The sequence below is a fragment of the Oncorhynchus nerka genome, linkage group LG4 (genome assembly GCF_034236695.1).
Source record: "Oncorhynchus nerka isolate Pitt River linkage group LG4, Oner_Uvic_2.0, whole genome shotgun sequence".
NCBI classification, from domain to species: domain Eukaryota; kingdom Metazoa; phylum Chordata; class Actinopteri; order Salmoniformes; family Salmonidae; genus Oncorhynchus; species Oncorhynchus nerka.
Window position 1 is genome coordinate 56645206 of NC_088399.1, and position 18672 is coordinate 56663877.

General features: G+C 42.3%; 1 protein-coding gene across 1 annotated transcript in view; it reads right to left on the minus strand.

The window, feature by feature from the left end:
• LOC115128233 (oxysterol-binding protein-related protein 10-like) overlaps nucleotides 1–18672 on the minus strand; it is a 150899-nt gene that overhangs the window by 92762 nt on the left and 39465 nt on the right. The window contains exon 4 of the mRNA XM_029657907.2: nucleotides 1038–1109. Within this exon, the coding sequence (XP_029513767.2) occupies nucleotides 1038–1109 (72 nt within the window). The remainder of the gene's footprint in view (nucleotides 1–1037; nucleotides 1110–18672) is intronic.

The following is an 18672-nucleotide window of genomic DNA, read 5'->3' on the forward strand; positions in this document are numbered from 1 at the left end:
GGGACTATGAAACTTGAATAAGCATGAAACTGTATAAAAAAAGAGTGGACTGAAACAGAGTCCGGCGGTTGGTCAATGGACCAACTCAGCTTGTTACTTTGTAATAAAGTCTATTTGAATTCACAGGCTCCGGTATCTGAGGATATTATTGAACCAATATTTCCACAACGTTAGCAAGTTTGGGTAGGCTACTACTGATCATCAGCAGCATGAGAGCTTGGATTTGACTGCGTTCATGGCTCGTGACTACTGGTGTGCTGTGATGGCAATACAGTCACCATAATAGCCTTAGTATGAAATGCTTGACAGCTTTTTTAATAAAGTGTTAATCTCCACCGAAAGCATAAATAAGCAGCTAACCTGAGGAAAGTGGTGTTCACTTATCAGTTGTACACCCAGCATTGGAGATAAAATGTAGAACAAAAATGCCCTCATTCCCCAAGTGTATTTCAGTGCTCAGGCTAACATGGAGTCATTGTAGATGGTGTATGCTAAGCCAGGAATATATCTTCGCCTTCGGAGGAGCTGCAATACTTATTCACTGAAGTAGAATGGGAAGCTTAGACGCGATTAGACTACTACGGTTGCATGGTAATGACAACTTGTGCCCTCTGTCACAGTACAGGAATCCCCCCAAAAAACTGCTTTTGACAAGAAAAAAAATCCTAATCTCGCTCTTCACCCTCTTCTTTTGGGAGCCTTTCCCTTGCTGATCCAAGTTAGGGAGTAGAATTGGACTTCTCGGTCTATTCAAAAGTGCAGCACTTTTTGAAAAAGTGAATGTGGTTTGAGAGTTTGCAATTACATTTTTCAAGCGGGTATCCAATAATATAAAGGCGTTTTCTTTACTTTTAAATATATGGATGAGTGCAGAAAGTGAGAACCAGGACACAACTAGAGATAAAGACATGGATAACCGTATAAGTGTATGTATGCCTACAGTATATAGAGAACTGAAAGTAGGCAGGTGATTGTGCTGGGCCAGTTGTTTATACAGAGTCAGTAGCTGAGGTGTGGATGGGTGCATCGGGACTCACCAGCCCCTCCTGGCTGCCTCCCGTCGTTCTCTCCACATTCAGGTGCTCATCCGACCCCTTCAACTTCCACACCTAAGGCCAAACACAAAATAACAGAGAACTCAGTACATGGTCATGTTCAGTAGGTTGGGAAATGGAAAGATACTACCTGAACTTGTCCAATAAGAAAAGTTATTTATGTTTTCCATTACAAAACTATGTGCCCTACTGAACATGACCCAGATGCAAAACGGATTAAGTTTCATCCTTCCGCCTGTTAAAATTAACTAGTCGGCTCACTACTATACAGTAGGTTCTGAATCTCTACTGTTTCCTCCACAACCCAGTGACTTCCAAACCAGGCTGTCAAGGCCCACAGCAGAGATCCATAGGATGGGATAACTCCGTCATGAGGCTGACACTCCACTGGCTCCACTGTCAAATGGAGAACCAATGTACCCCAGACAGACAGTGCAGAGACAGCACAGACCAACAACAGGGCTGAACTGGAGTGCCAGAGATACCAACATACCAAGAGAGCAGGAGTCCATAACTAGCCATACTTCTGCAAATTCAAAACATTCCCAAATCAAGTCTACATTGGCACTGGCTGAAAACAAACTCATTTACATAAGGAAAACGGGTCTTTCGGATTGTCTTTTTGACAGGAAACAGGAAGAATATTTCTGAGTTCCTGTGCCACGAGGCAAGGGTGGAGGAAATGGGGGTGATGCATCATGGGAGAAAGAGAGAGGAGATTGCAGACAGACAGAGAGCGCATTGATTGTAGACCGCTGCGGTGCACTCACACAATCAGTCTGAGGACATGGAGAGATGGTGGGGGGGAGAAGGAAAGGGACACAATCAGTCTGAGGACATGGAGACATGGTGGGTGGGGGGGGGGGATAGAAACACAGCACTGAAGAATAGGCTACTTGCTGAAACATTTTCCAACAAAGACAACACAATATGCTGGAGTAGAATTAAAAAACAAAACACTTCGGTGGCAGTCCTGAATCACTATGACCTCGATGTGAATATGACTTTCCCCACACAAAAGCTTTTGAAATCAAAAAGGTTTCCCTTTAAAAGCTATTGCCAGGTGGCACGTACCCAGGTTACCTCTTACACCCAAGCAGAGAAACAAGGATGATAATGTATTCAAAGGGAATAGCTGACTCATAAGGCCTACTGTAGCAGCTGCAGGGCCCTATGTGAGTCCATAACCAGACATACTTCAGCAAATGATATACACTCCTCAAATCAAGTCTACATTGGCACTGGCTGAACATCAACTCATTTACATAAGAAAATGTGTCTTTCTTTTTTTATAGGAAACACAGTCCCACGAGGCATGGGTGGAGGAAATGGGGGTGATGCATCATGGGAGAGAGAGAGAGAGAAGATGCAGACAGACAGAGAGAGCATTGAATGTAGACTGCTGCGGTGCACTCACACAATCAGTCTGAGGACATGGAAAGATGGTGCGGGGGGGGGGGGGCGAGTGAGCGAAGGAAATGAAGAAAAAAACAGCACTACACAGTATGCTGAAGAATAAGCCATTTGCTGAAACATTTTCTTACAAAAACACAATATGAGGTAGTAGAATTTTAAAAAACTAAACACTCGGGTGGCAGTCCTGAATCACCACGACCTCGATGTGAATATGACTTTCACAGACTTTCCCACACAAAAGCTTTCAAAATCAAAAAGGGTTTATAGGTTTGGAAGGGTTCCCCTTCAAAGCGATTGCCAGGTGGCACGTACCCAACTTCGCTCTCACACTCAAACAGGCAGAGAATCAGGGATGATACTGTACTCAGTGAGTAGCTGTCTCACATAAGGTCAACTGTAGCAGCTGCAGAGCCCTATGGGAGGAGATGGCAGGAGAGTTAGAGGGGTAGCGGTGGGAGGAGCAGGTGTACGTGGGGTGCCAAGATAAGATGGGATCTAATAGAGAGGATCATTCTGCGAGGTGATGTCATTCATGTCTACAGAAAGCACTGTGTCTTCAGAAAGTGTTCACACCCCTTTACTTTGACCACATTTTGTTGTGTTACAGCCTGAATTTAAAATGGATTACATTTACATTTTGTGTCACACAATACCCCATAACGTCAGAGTGGAATTATGTTTCTAGAAATGTTTACAAATTAATAAAAAATGAAAGCTGAAATATCTTGAGCCAGTAAGAATTCAACCCCTTTGTTATGGCAAGCCTAAATACGTTTAGGAGTGAAATGTGGCTTAAAAACTCAATACATTGCATGGGCTCTGTATGCAATAATACATGATTTTTGAATGACTACCTCTCTGTACCCCAAATATAATGCACAATCTGTAACATCCGTTGAGGAGTAAATTTCAAACACCGATTTAACCACAAAGACCAGGGAAGTTTTCCAATGCCTTGAAAGGGGCATTTATTCGTAAAAGGGGGGGAAATTAAAAAGCAGACATTGAATATCCCTTTGAGCATTGTAAAGTTATTAATAACACTTTGGATGGTGTATCAATACACCCAGTCACTACAAAGATACATGCATCCTTCCTAACAGAGTTGCCGGAGAGGAAGGAAACTGCTCAGGGATTTCACCATGAGGCCAATGGTGAGTTTAATGGCTGTGATAGGAGAAAACTGAGGATGGATCAACAACATTGTAGTTACTCCACAATACTAACCTAAATGACAGTGTGAAAAGGAAGCCTGTACAGAATTATTATTATTATTATATTTTTTTTAAATGCACCCAGTTTGTATTAAGGCACTAAAGTAAAAATGCAAGACATGTGGCAAATAAATTCACTTTATGTACTGAATACAAAATGTTATGTTTGGGGCAAATCCAACACAACACATCACGGAGTACCACTCTTCTTATTTTCAAGCATGGTGGTGGCTGCATCATGTTATGGGTATATAGAATAACTAACTTCAAAGTAATGACTCAGGTCGTCAGTTGTGAGATGAAAGCTTATTTTTAGTAATAACACTGGTTCACTTGTACATAACTGACGCTATCGCTTTATTATTTTTTTATATATATATATTTTTAAACTTCCGGTCGCAAGGCATTCTGGTACTTGCGGTCAATAGCGTAATTTAATACATCAGAAGTATGTACATAGTTCTCTCAATATCCATCACATGAATTCTAATACAATTACTCTTGTACATATGTAAAGAATTGTAAAAGAAACATATCTTTAGATACAGCTCAATGAATTAACTGTATACATTAACTCTGTAACCCATTTAAGCTACAACATCCGGTGTTCATCTACATCTCTAAGCAGTATATCAACTGAATAGGTCTCCTCAACAAAGTCCCTGGGGCAGTTCGAACTGAACATGACTTAACTAGGCCATCTCGGCCTGGAAACAGTTCCCCAAACTTCCCTAGTTCCCAGGCTTGTCTAGGTGTGTTATCTTCTCCGATGATTGCAACGTCACTCACTTTCAGTGGGGTGGGCTGTGGTGTGTCACAGCGGTGTGCTGACTTTAGATCCAGCAAGTAGTCTCTTCACCAGCTGTTCCAGAAGCTGGTCACAAGTCTCTGCCTGTACTTCCCATCTGCTTGCCATTTCCTCCTTGTTGAGCTTTGGGTGCTGAGTTTTTTTGCCTTGAACAGTTCGTCAGCAGTCAGTCCACCTTGCATCTTCATGTTTGTATGAGCATTGGCTATTTATCTCTTTATCCAGGCGGTCACTCAACACTCTTCAGTTTGCTGTACCTTTCAAGCTCCAACACGGGTTCAGGGATGTCTGCGCTGTTTGATGTGAGCTGTACAGTCACCAGGTCACTGGACTTGAGTTCTGCATCCACCTCCTCTGAATCCTTGTCGTCATCAGTCTCCTCCGACTAATGGGGTGATGTCAGAATGCTAGGTCCGTTCCACCATAGCTGGCTCTGTGTCAAGTTTTGAACAGTTTGTCCTCTTGTAGGGATGTCAGCTGGATTTATTTTCCCTTCCATATGTGACCATGACTCTAGATTGGTCAAGGACTGGATCTCCGGCACTCTGTTTGCGACAAACTGTTTACATTCGTGAGCTGCAAATCCAATCATAGAGTCTGTCCACATTTAGATCCGTTTTTGTTCCATTTTCAGTGTGGTCATGAGGTTTTTTGCTATTCTCGCTCCAATCACAGCTCCCATGAGCTCCAGGCGTGGCAGCGTAATTTTCTTGAGTGGGGCTACCCTAGACTTTGATGTGACTAGACTTGTCATTGTTCCTCTGTCTTGTGATTCGCCTTGCATGTAAGCTACAGCACTGTAAGCCCTTTCATTTGCGTCACAGAACACGTGTAGTTTCAGTGTGTGACTAGTTCTGAACACGACGGTTGCCATTCTCATGTCAGTTCAGATGGTCACTTCATCCCAGCTGAGTCCTCTCTCCCACATTTCCTGGTGCATTTACTTGACCCTGATGTTGAAGGGGATCAGGAAGCAAAGAGGTTTGAAGATGCGTGCAGAATACTTCTCATCTGGTCCCGGTCTCCACACTAAACCTAAAGCTTTGAGCACTACTCCTTGTGTTTCTAGCATCAATGGGTGGTAAGTTGTCGTACTCCCCTCCCATTTTGTTTTCAGTTCAGGAGAGTTAGTCATCCCCTTGCAGAGGTCTGTGCCTGCAGTCGACACCATTCGTTTTGCAGTTGTCACAAAGTAAGCCTCTTCAACATCGTGTGAACTTGCAATGAAGTCATCTACATAGAGTGACTTCTGGTTGTTCTGTTTCATATTGTTTCAGGTGCTTCCTGATTGTAGCTGCCAGCAAGAATGGACTTGGGGAAGCTCCAAATAGCACTCTGTTCACCCTCAGCACGTGCAGCTCCTCTTTATTTTCTCCCATTGGTGGGCATGTGAGCCACAGGAATCTCACAACGTTTGTCTCTCTCTGCTTTGGATGTCTGCAGGAAAGCCTTCTTGATGTCTGCCATGAATGCTATCTCATGTAGTCTGAACTTTATCAGAACGCTGAGCAGATCCGGATTCAGGTTCGGTCCTGTGAGTAGACAGTCATTGAGGGATGGACAGCCATCGTCATGGGACGAGACATCAAACACCACTCTGTTTTGTCGTCACCTTGTCCTCCCGGAGTACTGCGTGGTGAGGTAAGTAGTATTTCATGTTGTTTGCGCTTGATACATTGTCCTTGGTCACATCCTATGCCATATCCTGTTGTAAGTAGTCCTCCACAACTTCATTGTATCTGCGGTACAAAGTCACACCCTTCTTCAGTCTTTTCTTCAGACCTTCAAACCGTTTCTTGGAGATTTTATAGTTGTCTAGGAGTTCTGGCATTTCTTGTTTACATGGCAACTCCACATGGTCTAGTCCATCTTTGAAGGTGGTTGTTCTCTCGAACCTCTGTAGAGCCTCATTTACCTCTGGATTCTGTGTTGTTTTCTTGCTGGTGATACCCAGAGACTCAAGCTCCCAGAATGCATGCAGTTGCTTGAAGTCTAGTGTGTCTTCATCATGCGGGATGAACATGCATGTTGCCTCGGCGACACTTGACATGGACACGGATCCCTGCACCGACCATCCAAAGGTGATCTCTAAAGCAACCAGCGTCTCCGTCAGTCGCTCCACTCTGCCTGATACTATCTGCCAGTAGTAGTCTGCTCCTATCAGGACAGAGAGTTCAGGATCATTGTCATCTTCTGGAAAGTCTGTGAGCTGCAGTCCCTTTCTATTGAGCTCATGTTGAATCTGTTCACCAGGAACCTTCATCACAGCTGTGCACACTTGTGGGGTTTCAATTGCCTCTATCTCTATTCTCTGCTGTTTGTCCCAGACATTCTCTTCAATGTGTTCTGTTAGGACGTTGCTGGAGCAGAAGTTGGGAAGAGTGAGTACCTCTTCACAAGATTTTCATGTATGAAGCTTCTCTGACTGCCTCCATCTAATAAGCAACGAGCCATCTTCCTGCCCAATGGGCCTTCTACCCATGCCTTTGCCATTTGTAGCAACACAGTGTTCTGTCCATCTGGTTTCATCTTCACTAAATGGGGAATAACTGAGGAAAGAACAGCTTCTGCAGAAACAATAGGGGGTTGCACAGTAAGAGAATTATGCTGTGTGTTTCTGTCCTAAACATACAAAGCATCTTCCAATTTTCTTTAGTCTCTCTTTTTCTCTTTGCGTGCAGCAATATTGTGGTCTGTGCAGTTTTTGGATTTGTGGTCTGCAATGTCACAGAATAGACAGTTTTGTTCCTACTGCCTGGTTGTGTGCAGTGCCGCAGCAGATGGCATGTTGGGTCATTTTGTTTTCATTTCATTGGAGAAGCATGACTTGTTCCATGGTTTGCTCTCTTTCTGTTGGTTGCATGTTCTTGGTCATCTCCCTGGTCTGAACCTCTTTCTGTAGGTTGCATGTTCTTGGTCATCTCCCTGGTCTGAACCTCTTTCTGTAGGTTGCATGTTCTTGGTCATCTCCCTGGTCTGAACCTCTTTCTGTAGGTTGCATGTTCTTGGTCATCTCCCTGGTCTGAACCTCTTTCTGTAGGTTGCATGTTCTTGGTCATCTCCCTGGTCTGAACCTCTTTCTGTAGGAAACTGACTATCCTCTACTCCCATCTGACGACTATAGTCAAGAACTATGTTCTCTGGAATCCTTTGCAGTAAGATTGGGCATAGTAGGCTTCAATAGGATTCTGACACTACACCCAGTGATTCTAAACTCCTAATCTGAATTTCACATTCATCACTTAATGTATTTATGAAAGAGGATTTCCTTACAAGAGTGAGATTCAGCAGCTTTGACATGTGAGCACTAATCACTTTGTCATCACCGTGCGTTCCGTGCCTATACCGTGGGACTCCCATCCTCCTCAATTGTTCAAGTCACCAGCCTCCAATGATGGTCAATAGTGTAATCCAATAATAATAATAACCAATACAACAGAAATACGTACATAGTTCTCTCAATCTTCATCACGTGAATTCTAATTAAATGACTCTTGTAAATGAAAAATAGTTTTAGATACAGATCAATGAATTAACTGTAAACATTAACTCTGTAAACCATTTAAGGTAGAACACAGTATTCTTTTCTTTGGCAAGAACTAAGACGTTTTTTAGGATTCAAATACATGGAATAGAGCTGAGCACAAGAATAGAGCTAAACACAGTCCGCTTTCCAACAGACACTCGGGAACTCACCTTTCAGCAGGACAATAACCTAAAACACAAGGCCAAATAGATACTGAAGTAGCTTACCAAGGCAACACTGAAATGTTCTAGATGTTCTGGCCTAGTTACAGTTTAGACTTAAAATTGGCTTGAATATCTATGGCAAGACTTGAAAATAGCAATGATCAACAACCAACTTGACAGAACTTACCCAAAACGACTCACAGCTGTAACTGCTACTAAGGTGATTCTAACATGTACTGACTCAGGGGTGTGAATACTTATGTAAATGAGATATTTTTGTATTTCATTTTCAAAAATGTGCTAAAATGTGTCATTATGGGGTATTGCGTGTAGATGGGTGAAACAAAACAATCTAAATTAATACATTTTGAATTCAGGTTGTAACACAACAAAACGTGTAGTAAGTCAAGGGTACTAAATACCCTGCATTCGGGAAGGTATTCAGACTACTTGACTTACAGCCTTACTTTAAAATGTATTTTAAAAAATGTAAAAAATCCCCTCATCAATCTACACACAATACCCCATAATTACAAAGTAAAAACAGCTTTTTAATAAATGTTTTCACATGAACATTACCAGTCAGAAGTGGACACACCTCCTCATTCAAGGGTTTTTCATCATTTTTACTTTTTTCTACATTGTAGAATAATAGTGAAGATCTCAAAAGTATGAAATAACACATGGAATCATGAAGTAAAAAAAAAAAAAAGTGTTAAACAAATAAAAACTTATATTTCAGATTCTTCAAAGTAGCCACCCTTTGCCTTGATGACAGCTTTGCACACTCTTAGCATTCTCTCAACCAGCTTCACCTGGAATGCTTTTCCAACATTCTTGAAGAAGTTCACACATATGCTGAGCACTTGTTGGCTGCTTTTCCTTCACTCTGCAGTCTAACTCATCGCAAACCATCTCAATTGGGTTGAGGTCGGGTGATTGTGGAGACCAGGTCATCTGATGCAGCACTCCATCACTCTCCTTCTTGGTCAAATAGCCCTTACACAGCCTGGAGGTGTGTTGGGTCATTGTCCTGTTGAAAAACAAATGATAGACCCACTAAGCGCAAACCAGATGGGATGGCGTATTACTGAAAAATGCAGTGGTACCCATGCTGCTTAAGTGTGCCTTGAATTCTAAATAAATCACTGACAGTGTCACCAGCAAAGCACCTCCACACCACCATACCTCCTCCTCCATGCTTCATGGTGGGAACCACCAAAACTCCACCGGTCTAATGTTCATTGCTTGTGTTTCTTGGTCCAAGCAAGTCTCTTCTGCTTATTGGTGCCCTTTAATAGTGGTTTCTTTGCAGAAATTCAACCATGCAGTCTACTCTGAACATTTGATGTTGAGATGTGTCTGTTACTTGAACTCTGTGAAGCATTTATTTGGGCTGCAATTTCTGAGGATGGTAACTTTAATGAACTTATCCTCTGCAGCAGAGGAAACTCTGGGTCTTCCTTTCCTGTGGCGGTCCTCATGAGAGCCCGTTTTATCATAGGTGATGGTTTTTGCGACTGCACTTGAAGAAATTTACAAAGTTTTTGAAATTTTCCAGATTGACTGACCTTCATGTCCCTCTTTGGGCTGCAATCCCGTTAACGGGACGATATGACAACAGCCAGTGAAAGTGCAGGGCGCCAAATTCAAAACAGAAATCTCATACAAATTCCTCAAACATACATGTAACTTATACCATTTTAAAGGTTGTTAATCCCACCACAGTGTCCGATTTCAAATAGGCTTTACGGCGAAAGCACCACAAACGATTATGTTAGGTCACCACCAAACCACAATAAAATCAGCCATTTTCCCAGCCAAAGAGAGGAGTCACAAAAAGCACAAATAGAGATGAAATGAATCACTAACCTTTGATGATCTTCATCAGATGACACTCATAGGACTTCATATTACACAATATATGTATGTTTTGTTTGATAAAGTTCATATTTATATAAACAAATCTGAGTTTACATTGGCGCGTTACATTCACTAGTTCCAAAAACATCCAGTGATTTTGCTTAGCCACATCGATTCAACAGAAATACTACAAGTTATACACATGGAATTATAGATATACCCGTCCTTAATGTAACCGCTGTGTCAGATTTCAAAAAAACTTTACGGTAAAAGCAAACCATGCAATAATCTGAGACGGCGCACAGAACAATCAAGTCAAATTAGCCGCCATGTTGTAGTCAACATAAACCATAAATGACATGCTAAATATTCCCTTACCTTTGATGATCTTCATCAGAATGCACTCCCAGGAATCCCAGGTCCACAATAAATACTTGATTTGTCCGATAATGTCCGTTATTTATGTCAAATTAGCTACTTTTGTTAGCGCGTTTGGTACACCTATCCAAACGCTGGAGCTGGTAAACCATTTTTTCGGACAAAATCTTCAAGAAGTTATATTACAGGTCAAAGAAACATTTCAAACTAAGTGCAGAACGTTTAGGATGTTTTTATCATAAATCTTCAATAAAGTACCACCTGGAGAATTCCTTTGTGTCTTGAGGAGGAACAGAACGCAGGAAGATATCATGCAATATGCGCGTGACCTGGAACTGGCTCTCTGCCAGTAGTCTGACTCATTCCCCTCTCATTCAGTCCCACAACACAGTAGAAGCCTCATTCAAATTTCTATAGACGGTTGACATCTAGTGGAAGCCCTAGGAAGTGAATCTTCATTCATATCTCAAGGGGATTTCAATAGGGATGGGTTGAATATATAGCAACATCCGATTTCTCACTTCTGTTTGGATTTGTTCTCAGGTTTTTGCCTGAGTTCTGTTATACTCACAGACTATATTCTCTATAACCCCCTATCTTGTTACAACACAACTGATTGGTTCAAATGCATTAAGGAAATAAATTCCTAAAGGCACACCTGTTAATTGAAATACATTCCAGGTGACTACTTCATGAAGACGGTTGAGAGAATGCCAAGAGTGTGCAAAGCTGTCATCAAGGCAAAGGGTAGCTACAGTAGAGCAAAAAAAGTATTTAGTCAGCCACCAATTGTGCAAGTTCTCCCACTTAAAAAGATGAGAGGCCTGTAATTTTCATCATAGGTACACTACAACTATGACAGACAAAATGAGAAAAAACAAATCCAGAAAATCACATTGTAGGATTTTTAATTTATTTATTTGCAAATGATTTCCTACAAACAAGCAAGATTTCTGGCTCTCACAGACCTGTAACTTCTTCTTTAAGAGGCTCCTCTGTCCTCCACTTGTTACCTGTATTAACCTCTAGCGTCGAGCAATCCCGTACCCGGGAGCGTAATCATAGCCTCAAGCTCATTACCATAATGCAACGTTTCCTATTCATGAAAATCGCAAATGAAATGAAATAAATATATTGAAACACAAGCTTAGCCTTTTGTTAAAGCTACACTCGTTGTGAATCTAGCCAACATGTCAGATTTGTAAAATGCTTTTCGGCGAAAGCATGAGAAGCCATTATCTGATAGCATGCAACCCCCGAAATAACCAAAGGGGACGTAAACAGAAATAATTAGCGTAGCCGGCGCTACACAAAACGCAGAAATAAAATATAAAACATTCATTACCTTTGACGAGCTTCTTTGTTGGCACTCCTATATGTCCCATAAACATCACAATTGGGTATTTTATTTCGATTAAATTGGTCCATGTATACCCAAAAATGTCCATTTATGAAGCCCGTCTGATCCAGGAAAAAGCACCTTTTCAAAACGCACCGTCATTTTTTTTAATTAAAAAAGTTGCCTATAAACTTTGACAAAACACTTCAAACTACTTTTGTAAACCACCTTTAGGTATTAATAAACGTTAATAATCGATAAAATTGATCACGGGGCGATCTGTATTCGATAGCAGCAAGTCTTGAAATCATTGTCCATTTTCTCCCTTTCATAACTTCCTTCAGTGTACCCCAAGACAGGAAGTGCCTATTCGTCATCCCACCAAGGATAAACCAGAAATGAATTGCCAGTACTACTGACGACATCGTGTGGAAGCTGTAGGAATTGTAAACGGGACTCCATCTATTTTCCCTGGCCATAGACAATTCAGAGACTGGCGGATGGATATTTTTTGTGTGTTTTTGGTGAACAGTTTTCCTTGGGATTTTGACTCCTAAACATGTTCTGTTATAGCCACAGACATGATTTAGAGACTTCAGAGTGTTTTCTATCCACACATACTAATCATATGCATTTACTATATTCCTTGCATGAGTAGCAGGACGTTGAAATTTTGCGCGATTTTTAACAAAAAGCTGCGAAAATTCGCAGCCTCCCTAACATTAACAACACTGTCATCTCAGATTTTCTAAATATGCTTTTCAACCAAAGCTACACAAGCATTTGTGTAAGAGTATTGATAGCCTAGCATAGCATTAAGCCTAGCATTCAGCAGGCAACATTTTCACAAAAACAAGAAAAGCATTCAAATAAAATCATTTACCTTTGAAGAACTTCGGATGTTTTCAATGACGAGACTCTTAGTTAGATAGCAAATGTTCATTTTTTCCAAAAAGATTATTTGTGTAGACGAAATAGCTCCGTTTTGTTCATCACGTTTGGCTAAGAAAAAGACCGGAAAATGCAGTCACTTACAACGCCGAACCTTTTTCCAAATTAGCTCCATAATATCGACAGAAACATGGCAAACGTTGTTTAGAATCAATCCTCAAGGTGTTTTTCACATATCTATTCGATAATCTATCAGTGGTGGCAGTTGGCTTCTCATCAGAAGCAAACGGAAAAATACTGCAGCTGGAGATTACGCAATAATTGCGACGGAGGACACCAAGCGACCACCTGGTAGATGTAGTCTCTTATGGTCAATCTTCCAATGATATGCCTACAAATACGTCACAATGCTGCAGACACCTTGGGGAAAACGTGGAAAACGTAAGCTGACTCCTAGCTCCTTCACAGCCATATAAGGTTTAATTGGCATGAGGCGGTTTCAAAAAATGGATTGGATTTTTATCTGGGTTTTTTCTGTAACATCAGTTCTGTGGCACTCACAGACATATCTTTGCAGTTTTGGAAACGTCAGAGTGTTTTCTTTCCAAAGCTGTCAATTATATGCATAGTCGAGCATCTTTTCGTGACAAAATATCTTGTTTAAAACGGGAACGTTTTTCATCCAAAAATTCAAATAGCGCCCCCTATATCCAAGACGTTAATGGCACCTGTTTGAACTTGTTATCAGTATAAAAGACACCTGTCCACAACTTCAAACAGTCACACGCCAAACTCCACTATGGCCAAGACCAAAGAGCTGTCAAAGGACACCAGAAACAAAATTGTAGACCTGCACCAGGCTGGGAAGACTGAATCTGCAATAGGTAAGCAGCTTGGTTTGAAGAAATCAACTGTGGGAGCAATTATTAGGAAATGGAAGACATACAAGACCACTGATAATCTCCCTCGATCTGGGACTCCACGCAAGATCTCACCCCGTGGGGTCAAAATGATCACAAGAACGGTGAGCAAAAATCCCAGAATCACACGGGGGGACCTAGTGAATGACCTGCAGAGAGCTGGGACCAAAGTAACAAAGCCTACCATCAGTAACACACTACGCCGCCAGGGACTCAAATCCTGCAGTGCCAGACGTGTCCCCCTGCTTAAGCCAGTACATGTCCAGGCCCGTCTGAAGTTTGCTAGAGAGCATTTGGATGATCCAGAAGAAGATTGGGAGAATGTCATATGGTCAGATGAAACCAAAATATAACTTTTTGGTAAAAACTCAACTCGTCGTGTTTGGAGGACAAAGAATGCTGAGTTGCATCCAAAGAACAGCATACCTACTGTGAATCATGGGGTGGAAACATCATGCTTTTGGGGCTCTTTTTCTGCAAAGGGACCAGGACGACTGATCCGTGTAAAGGAAAGAATGAATGGGGCCATGTATCGTGAGATTTTGAGTGAAAACCTCCTTTCATCAGCAAGGGCATTGAAGATGAAACATGGCTGGGTCTTTCAGCATGACAATGATCCCAAACTCATCGTGTTTGGAGGACAAAGAATGCTGAGTTGCATCCAAAGAACACCATACCTACTGTGAAGCATGGGGGAGGAAAATATCATGATTATTAGAAAGCAAATTACGGACTCCTCTTTAAATCTGCGTATTCCTTCAAAGCTCAGTTGACCTGAGTCTGCACAACTCTGCCAGGACCTAGGATCAAGAGAGACGCTCACGTGTTTTAGTACTATATCTCTTGACACAATGATGAAAATAATCATGGCCTCTAAACCTTCAAGCTGCATACTGGACCCTATTCCAACTAACCTACTGAAAGAGCTGCTTCCTGTGTTCTGGCCTGGTTTAGATCTCATCTGTCGGAAAGATATCAGTTTGTCTCTGTGAATGGTTTGTCCTCTGACAAATCAACTGTAAATTTCGGTGTTCCTCAAGGTTCCGTTTTAGGATCACTATTGTTTTCACGATATATTTTACCTCTTGGGGATGTCATTCGAAAACATAATGTTAACTTTCACTGCTATGCGGATGACACGCAGCTGTACATTTCAATGAAACATGGTGAAGCCCCAAAATTGCCCTCGCTAGAAGCATGTGTTTCAGACATAAGTGGATGGCTGCAAACTTTCTACTTTTAAACTCGGACTAAACAGAGATGCTTGTTCTAGGTCCCAAGAAACAAAGAGATCTTCTGTTGAATCTGACAATTAATCTTAATGGTTGTACAGTCGTCTCAAATAAAACTGTGAAGGACCTCGGCGTTACTCTGTACCCTGATCTCTCTTTTGAAGAACATATCAAGACTGTTTCAAGGACAGCTTTTTTCCATCCACGTAACATTGCGCAAATCAGAAACTTTGTCCAAAAATGATGCAGAAAAATTAATCCATTCTTTTGTCACTTCTAGGTTAGACTACTGCAATGCTCTACTTTCCGGCTACCCGGATAAAGCACTAAATAAACTTCAGTTAGTGCTAAATACGGCTGCTAGAATCCTGACTAGAACCAAAAAAGTTGATCATATTACTCCAGTGCTAGCCTCCCTACACTGGCTTCCTGTCAAGGCAAGGGCTGATTTCAAGGTTTTACTTCTAACCTACAAAGCATTACATGGGCTTGCTCCTACCAATCTCTCTGATTTGGTCCTGCCATACATCCTACACATACGCTACGGTCACAAGACGTAGGCCTCCTAACTGTCCCTAGAATTTCTAAGCAAACAGCTGGAGGCAGGGCTTTCTCCTACAGAGCTCCATTTTTATGGAATGGTCTGCCTACCCATGTGAGAGACGCAAACTCGGTCTCAACATTTAAGTCTTTACTGAAGACTCATCTCTTCAGTGGGTCATATGATTGAGTGTAGTCTGGCCCAGGAGTGTGAAGGTGAACGGAAAGGCTCTGGAGCAACGAACTGCCCTTGTTGTCTCTGCCTGGCCGGTTCCCCTCTTTCCACTGGGATTCTCTGCCTCTAACCCTATTACAGGGGCTGAGTCACTGGCTTGCTAGGGCTCTTTCATACCGTCCCTAGGAGGGGAGCGTCACTTGAGTGGGTTGAGTCACTGATGTGATCTTCCTGTCTGGGTTGGCGCCCCCCCCCCCTTGGGTTGTGCCGTGGCGGAGATCTTTGTGGGCTATACTCGGCCTTGTCTCAGGATGGTACGTTGGTGGTTGAAGATATCCCTCTAGTGGTGTGGGGGCTGTGCTTTGGCAAAGTGGGTGGGGTTATATCCTTCCTGTTTGGCCCTGTCCGGGGGTGTCCTCGGATGGGGCCACAGTGTCTCCTGACCCCTCCTGTCTCAGCCTCCAGTATTTATGCTGCAGTAGTTTATGTGTCGGGGGGCTAGGGTCAGTTTGTTATATCTGGAGTACTTCTCCTGTCCTATCCGGTGTCCTGTGTGAATTTAAGTATGCTCTCTCTAATTCTCTCTTTCTCTCTTTCTCTCTCTTGGAGGACATGAGCCCTAGGACCATGCCTCAGGACTACCTGACATGATGACTCCTTGCTGTCCCCAGTCCACCTGGCCATGCTGCTGCTCCAGTTTCAACTGTTCTGCCTGTGATTATTATTATTTGACCATGCTGGTCATTTTTGAACATTTGAACATCTTGGCCATGTTCTGTTATAATCTCCACCCGGCACAGCCAGAAGAGGACTGGCCAACCCACATAGCCTGGTTCCTCTCTAGGTTTCTTCCTAGGTTTTGGCCTTTCTAGGGAGTTTTTCCTAGCCACCGTGCTTCTACACCTGCATTGCTTGCTGTTTGGGGTTTTAGGCTGGGTTTCTGTACAGCACTTTGAGATATCAGATGATGTACGAAGGGCTATATAAATACATTTGATTTGGAAACATCATGCTTTGGGGCTATTTTTCTCCAAAGGGACCAGAGCGACTGATCCGTGTAAAGGAAAGAATGAATGGGGCCATGTATCGTGAGATTTTGAGTGAAAACCTCCTTCCATCAGCAAGGGCATTGAAGATGAAACGTGGCTGGGTCTTTCAGCATGACAATGATCCCAAACACACCGCCCGGGCCTAGCCAGTCTCCAGATCTCAACCCCATAGAAAATCTTTGGAGGGAGTTGAAAGTCCGTGTTGCCCAGCAACAGCCCCAAAACATCACTGCTCTAGAGGAGATCTGCATGGAGGAATGGGCCAAAATACCAGCAACAGTGTGTGAAAACCTTGTGAAGACTTACAGAAAACGTTTCACCTCTGTCATTGCCAACAAAGGGTATATAACAAAGTATTGAGATAAACTTTTGTTATTGACCAAATACTTATTTTCACCATAATTTGCAAATAAATTCATTAAAAATCCTACAATGTGATTTTCTGGATTTATTTTCTCATTTTGTCTGTCATAGTTGAAGTGTACCTATGATGAAAATTACAGGCCTCTCTCATCTTTTTAAGTGGGAGAACTTGCACAATTGGTGGCTGACTAAATACCTTTTTGCCCCACTGTACTTCGAAAAATGTGTTTAACACTTTTTTGGTTACTACATGATTCCATATGTGTTATTTCATAGTTTTGAGGTCTCCCCTATTATTCTACAATGTAGAAAATAGTACAAATAAATGTTAAACCTTGAATGAGTAGGTTTGTCCAAACTATGGACTGGTACTGTATTTATATATTTTTTTAAATGGAAATATCACATTTACATAAGTATTCAGATCCTTTACTCAGTACTTTGTTGAAGCTCCTTTGGCAGCAATTACAACCTTGAGTCTTCTTGGTTATGACGCTACAAGCTTGGCACACATATATTTGGGGCGTTTCTCCCATTCTTCTCTGCATATCTTCTCAAGCTCGGTCAAGTTGGATGGGGAGCATCACTGCACAGCTATTTTCAGGTCTCTCCAGAGACTTTCGATCGGGATCAAGTCCAGGCTCTGGCTGGGCCACTCAAGAACATTCAGAGACTTGTCCCGAAGCCACTCCTGTGTTGTCTTGTCTGTGTGCTTAGGGTCATTGTCCTGTTGGAAGGAGAACCTTTGCCCCAGTCTGAGTGCTTTGGAGCAGGTTTTCATCAAGGATCTCTGTACTTTGCTCCGTTCATCTTTTCCTTGATCCTGACTGGCCTTCCAATCCTTGCCGCTGAAAAACATCCCTACAGCATGATGCTGCCACCACCATGCTTCACTGTAGTCATGGTGCCAGGTTTCCTCCAGACATAACACTTGGCATTCATGGTCTGACAGTCCTTTAGGTGCCTTTTGGCAAACTCCAAGCAGGTTGTCGGTGGCCACTCTACCATAATGTCCTGATTGGTGGAGTGGTTGAGAGATGGTTGTCCTTCTGGAAGGTTCTCCCATCTCCATAGAGTAACTTTGGAGCTCTGTCAGAGTGACTAGGGTTCTTGGTCACCTCCCTGACCAAAGCCCATTTCCCCCGATTGCTCAGTTTGGCCGAGTGGCCAGCTCTAGGAAGAATCTTGGTGGTTACAGACTTCTTCCATGTAAGAATGATGGGGGCCACTGTGTTCTTGGGGACCTTCAATGCTGCACACATTTTTTTTTGGTACCCTTCCCTAGATCGTTGCCTCGACACAATCCTGTCTCGGAGCTCTACGGACAATTTCTTTGACCTCATGGCTTGGTTTTTGCTCTGACATGCACTGTCAACTGTGGGACCTTATATAGACAGATGTGTGCGCCTTTACAAAATGATGTCCAATCAATTTAATTTACCACAGGTAAATGGAAACAGGATGCACCAGAGCTTAATTTTGAGTCTCATAGCAAAGGGTCTGAATACTTATGTTAATAAGTTATTTAAGTTTTTAAATTTTAATACATTTGCAAATATTTCTAAAAAAACAGATTTTGCTGTGTCATTATGGGGTATTGTGTGTCGATTGAAGAGGAAAATCGACAAAAAATAAGGCTAATTCTACTTTAGAATAAGGCTGTAACGTACCTCCCGAATGCACTGTATATGAATGCTAACTAGTTTTGCCTGCTGTGTGCATTGAGGCTGCAGGAAAGC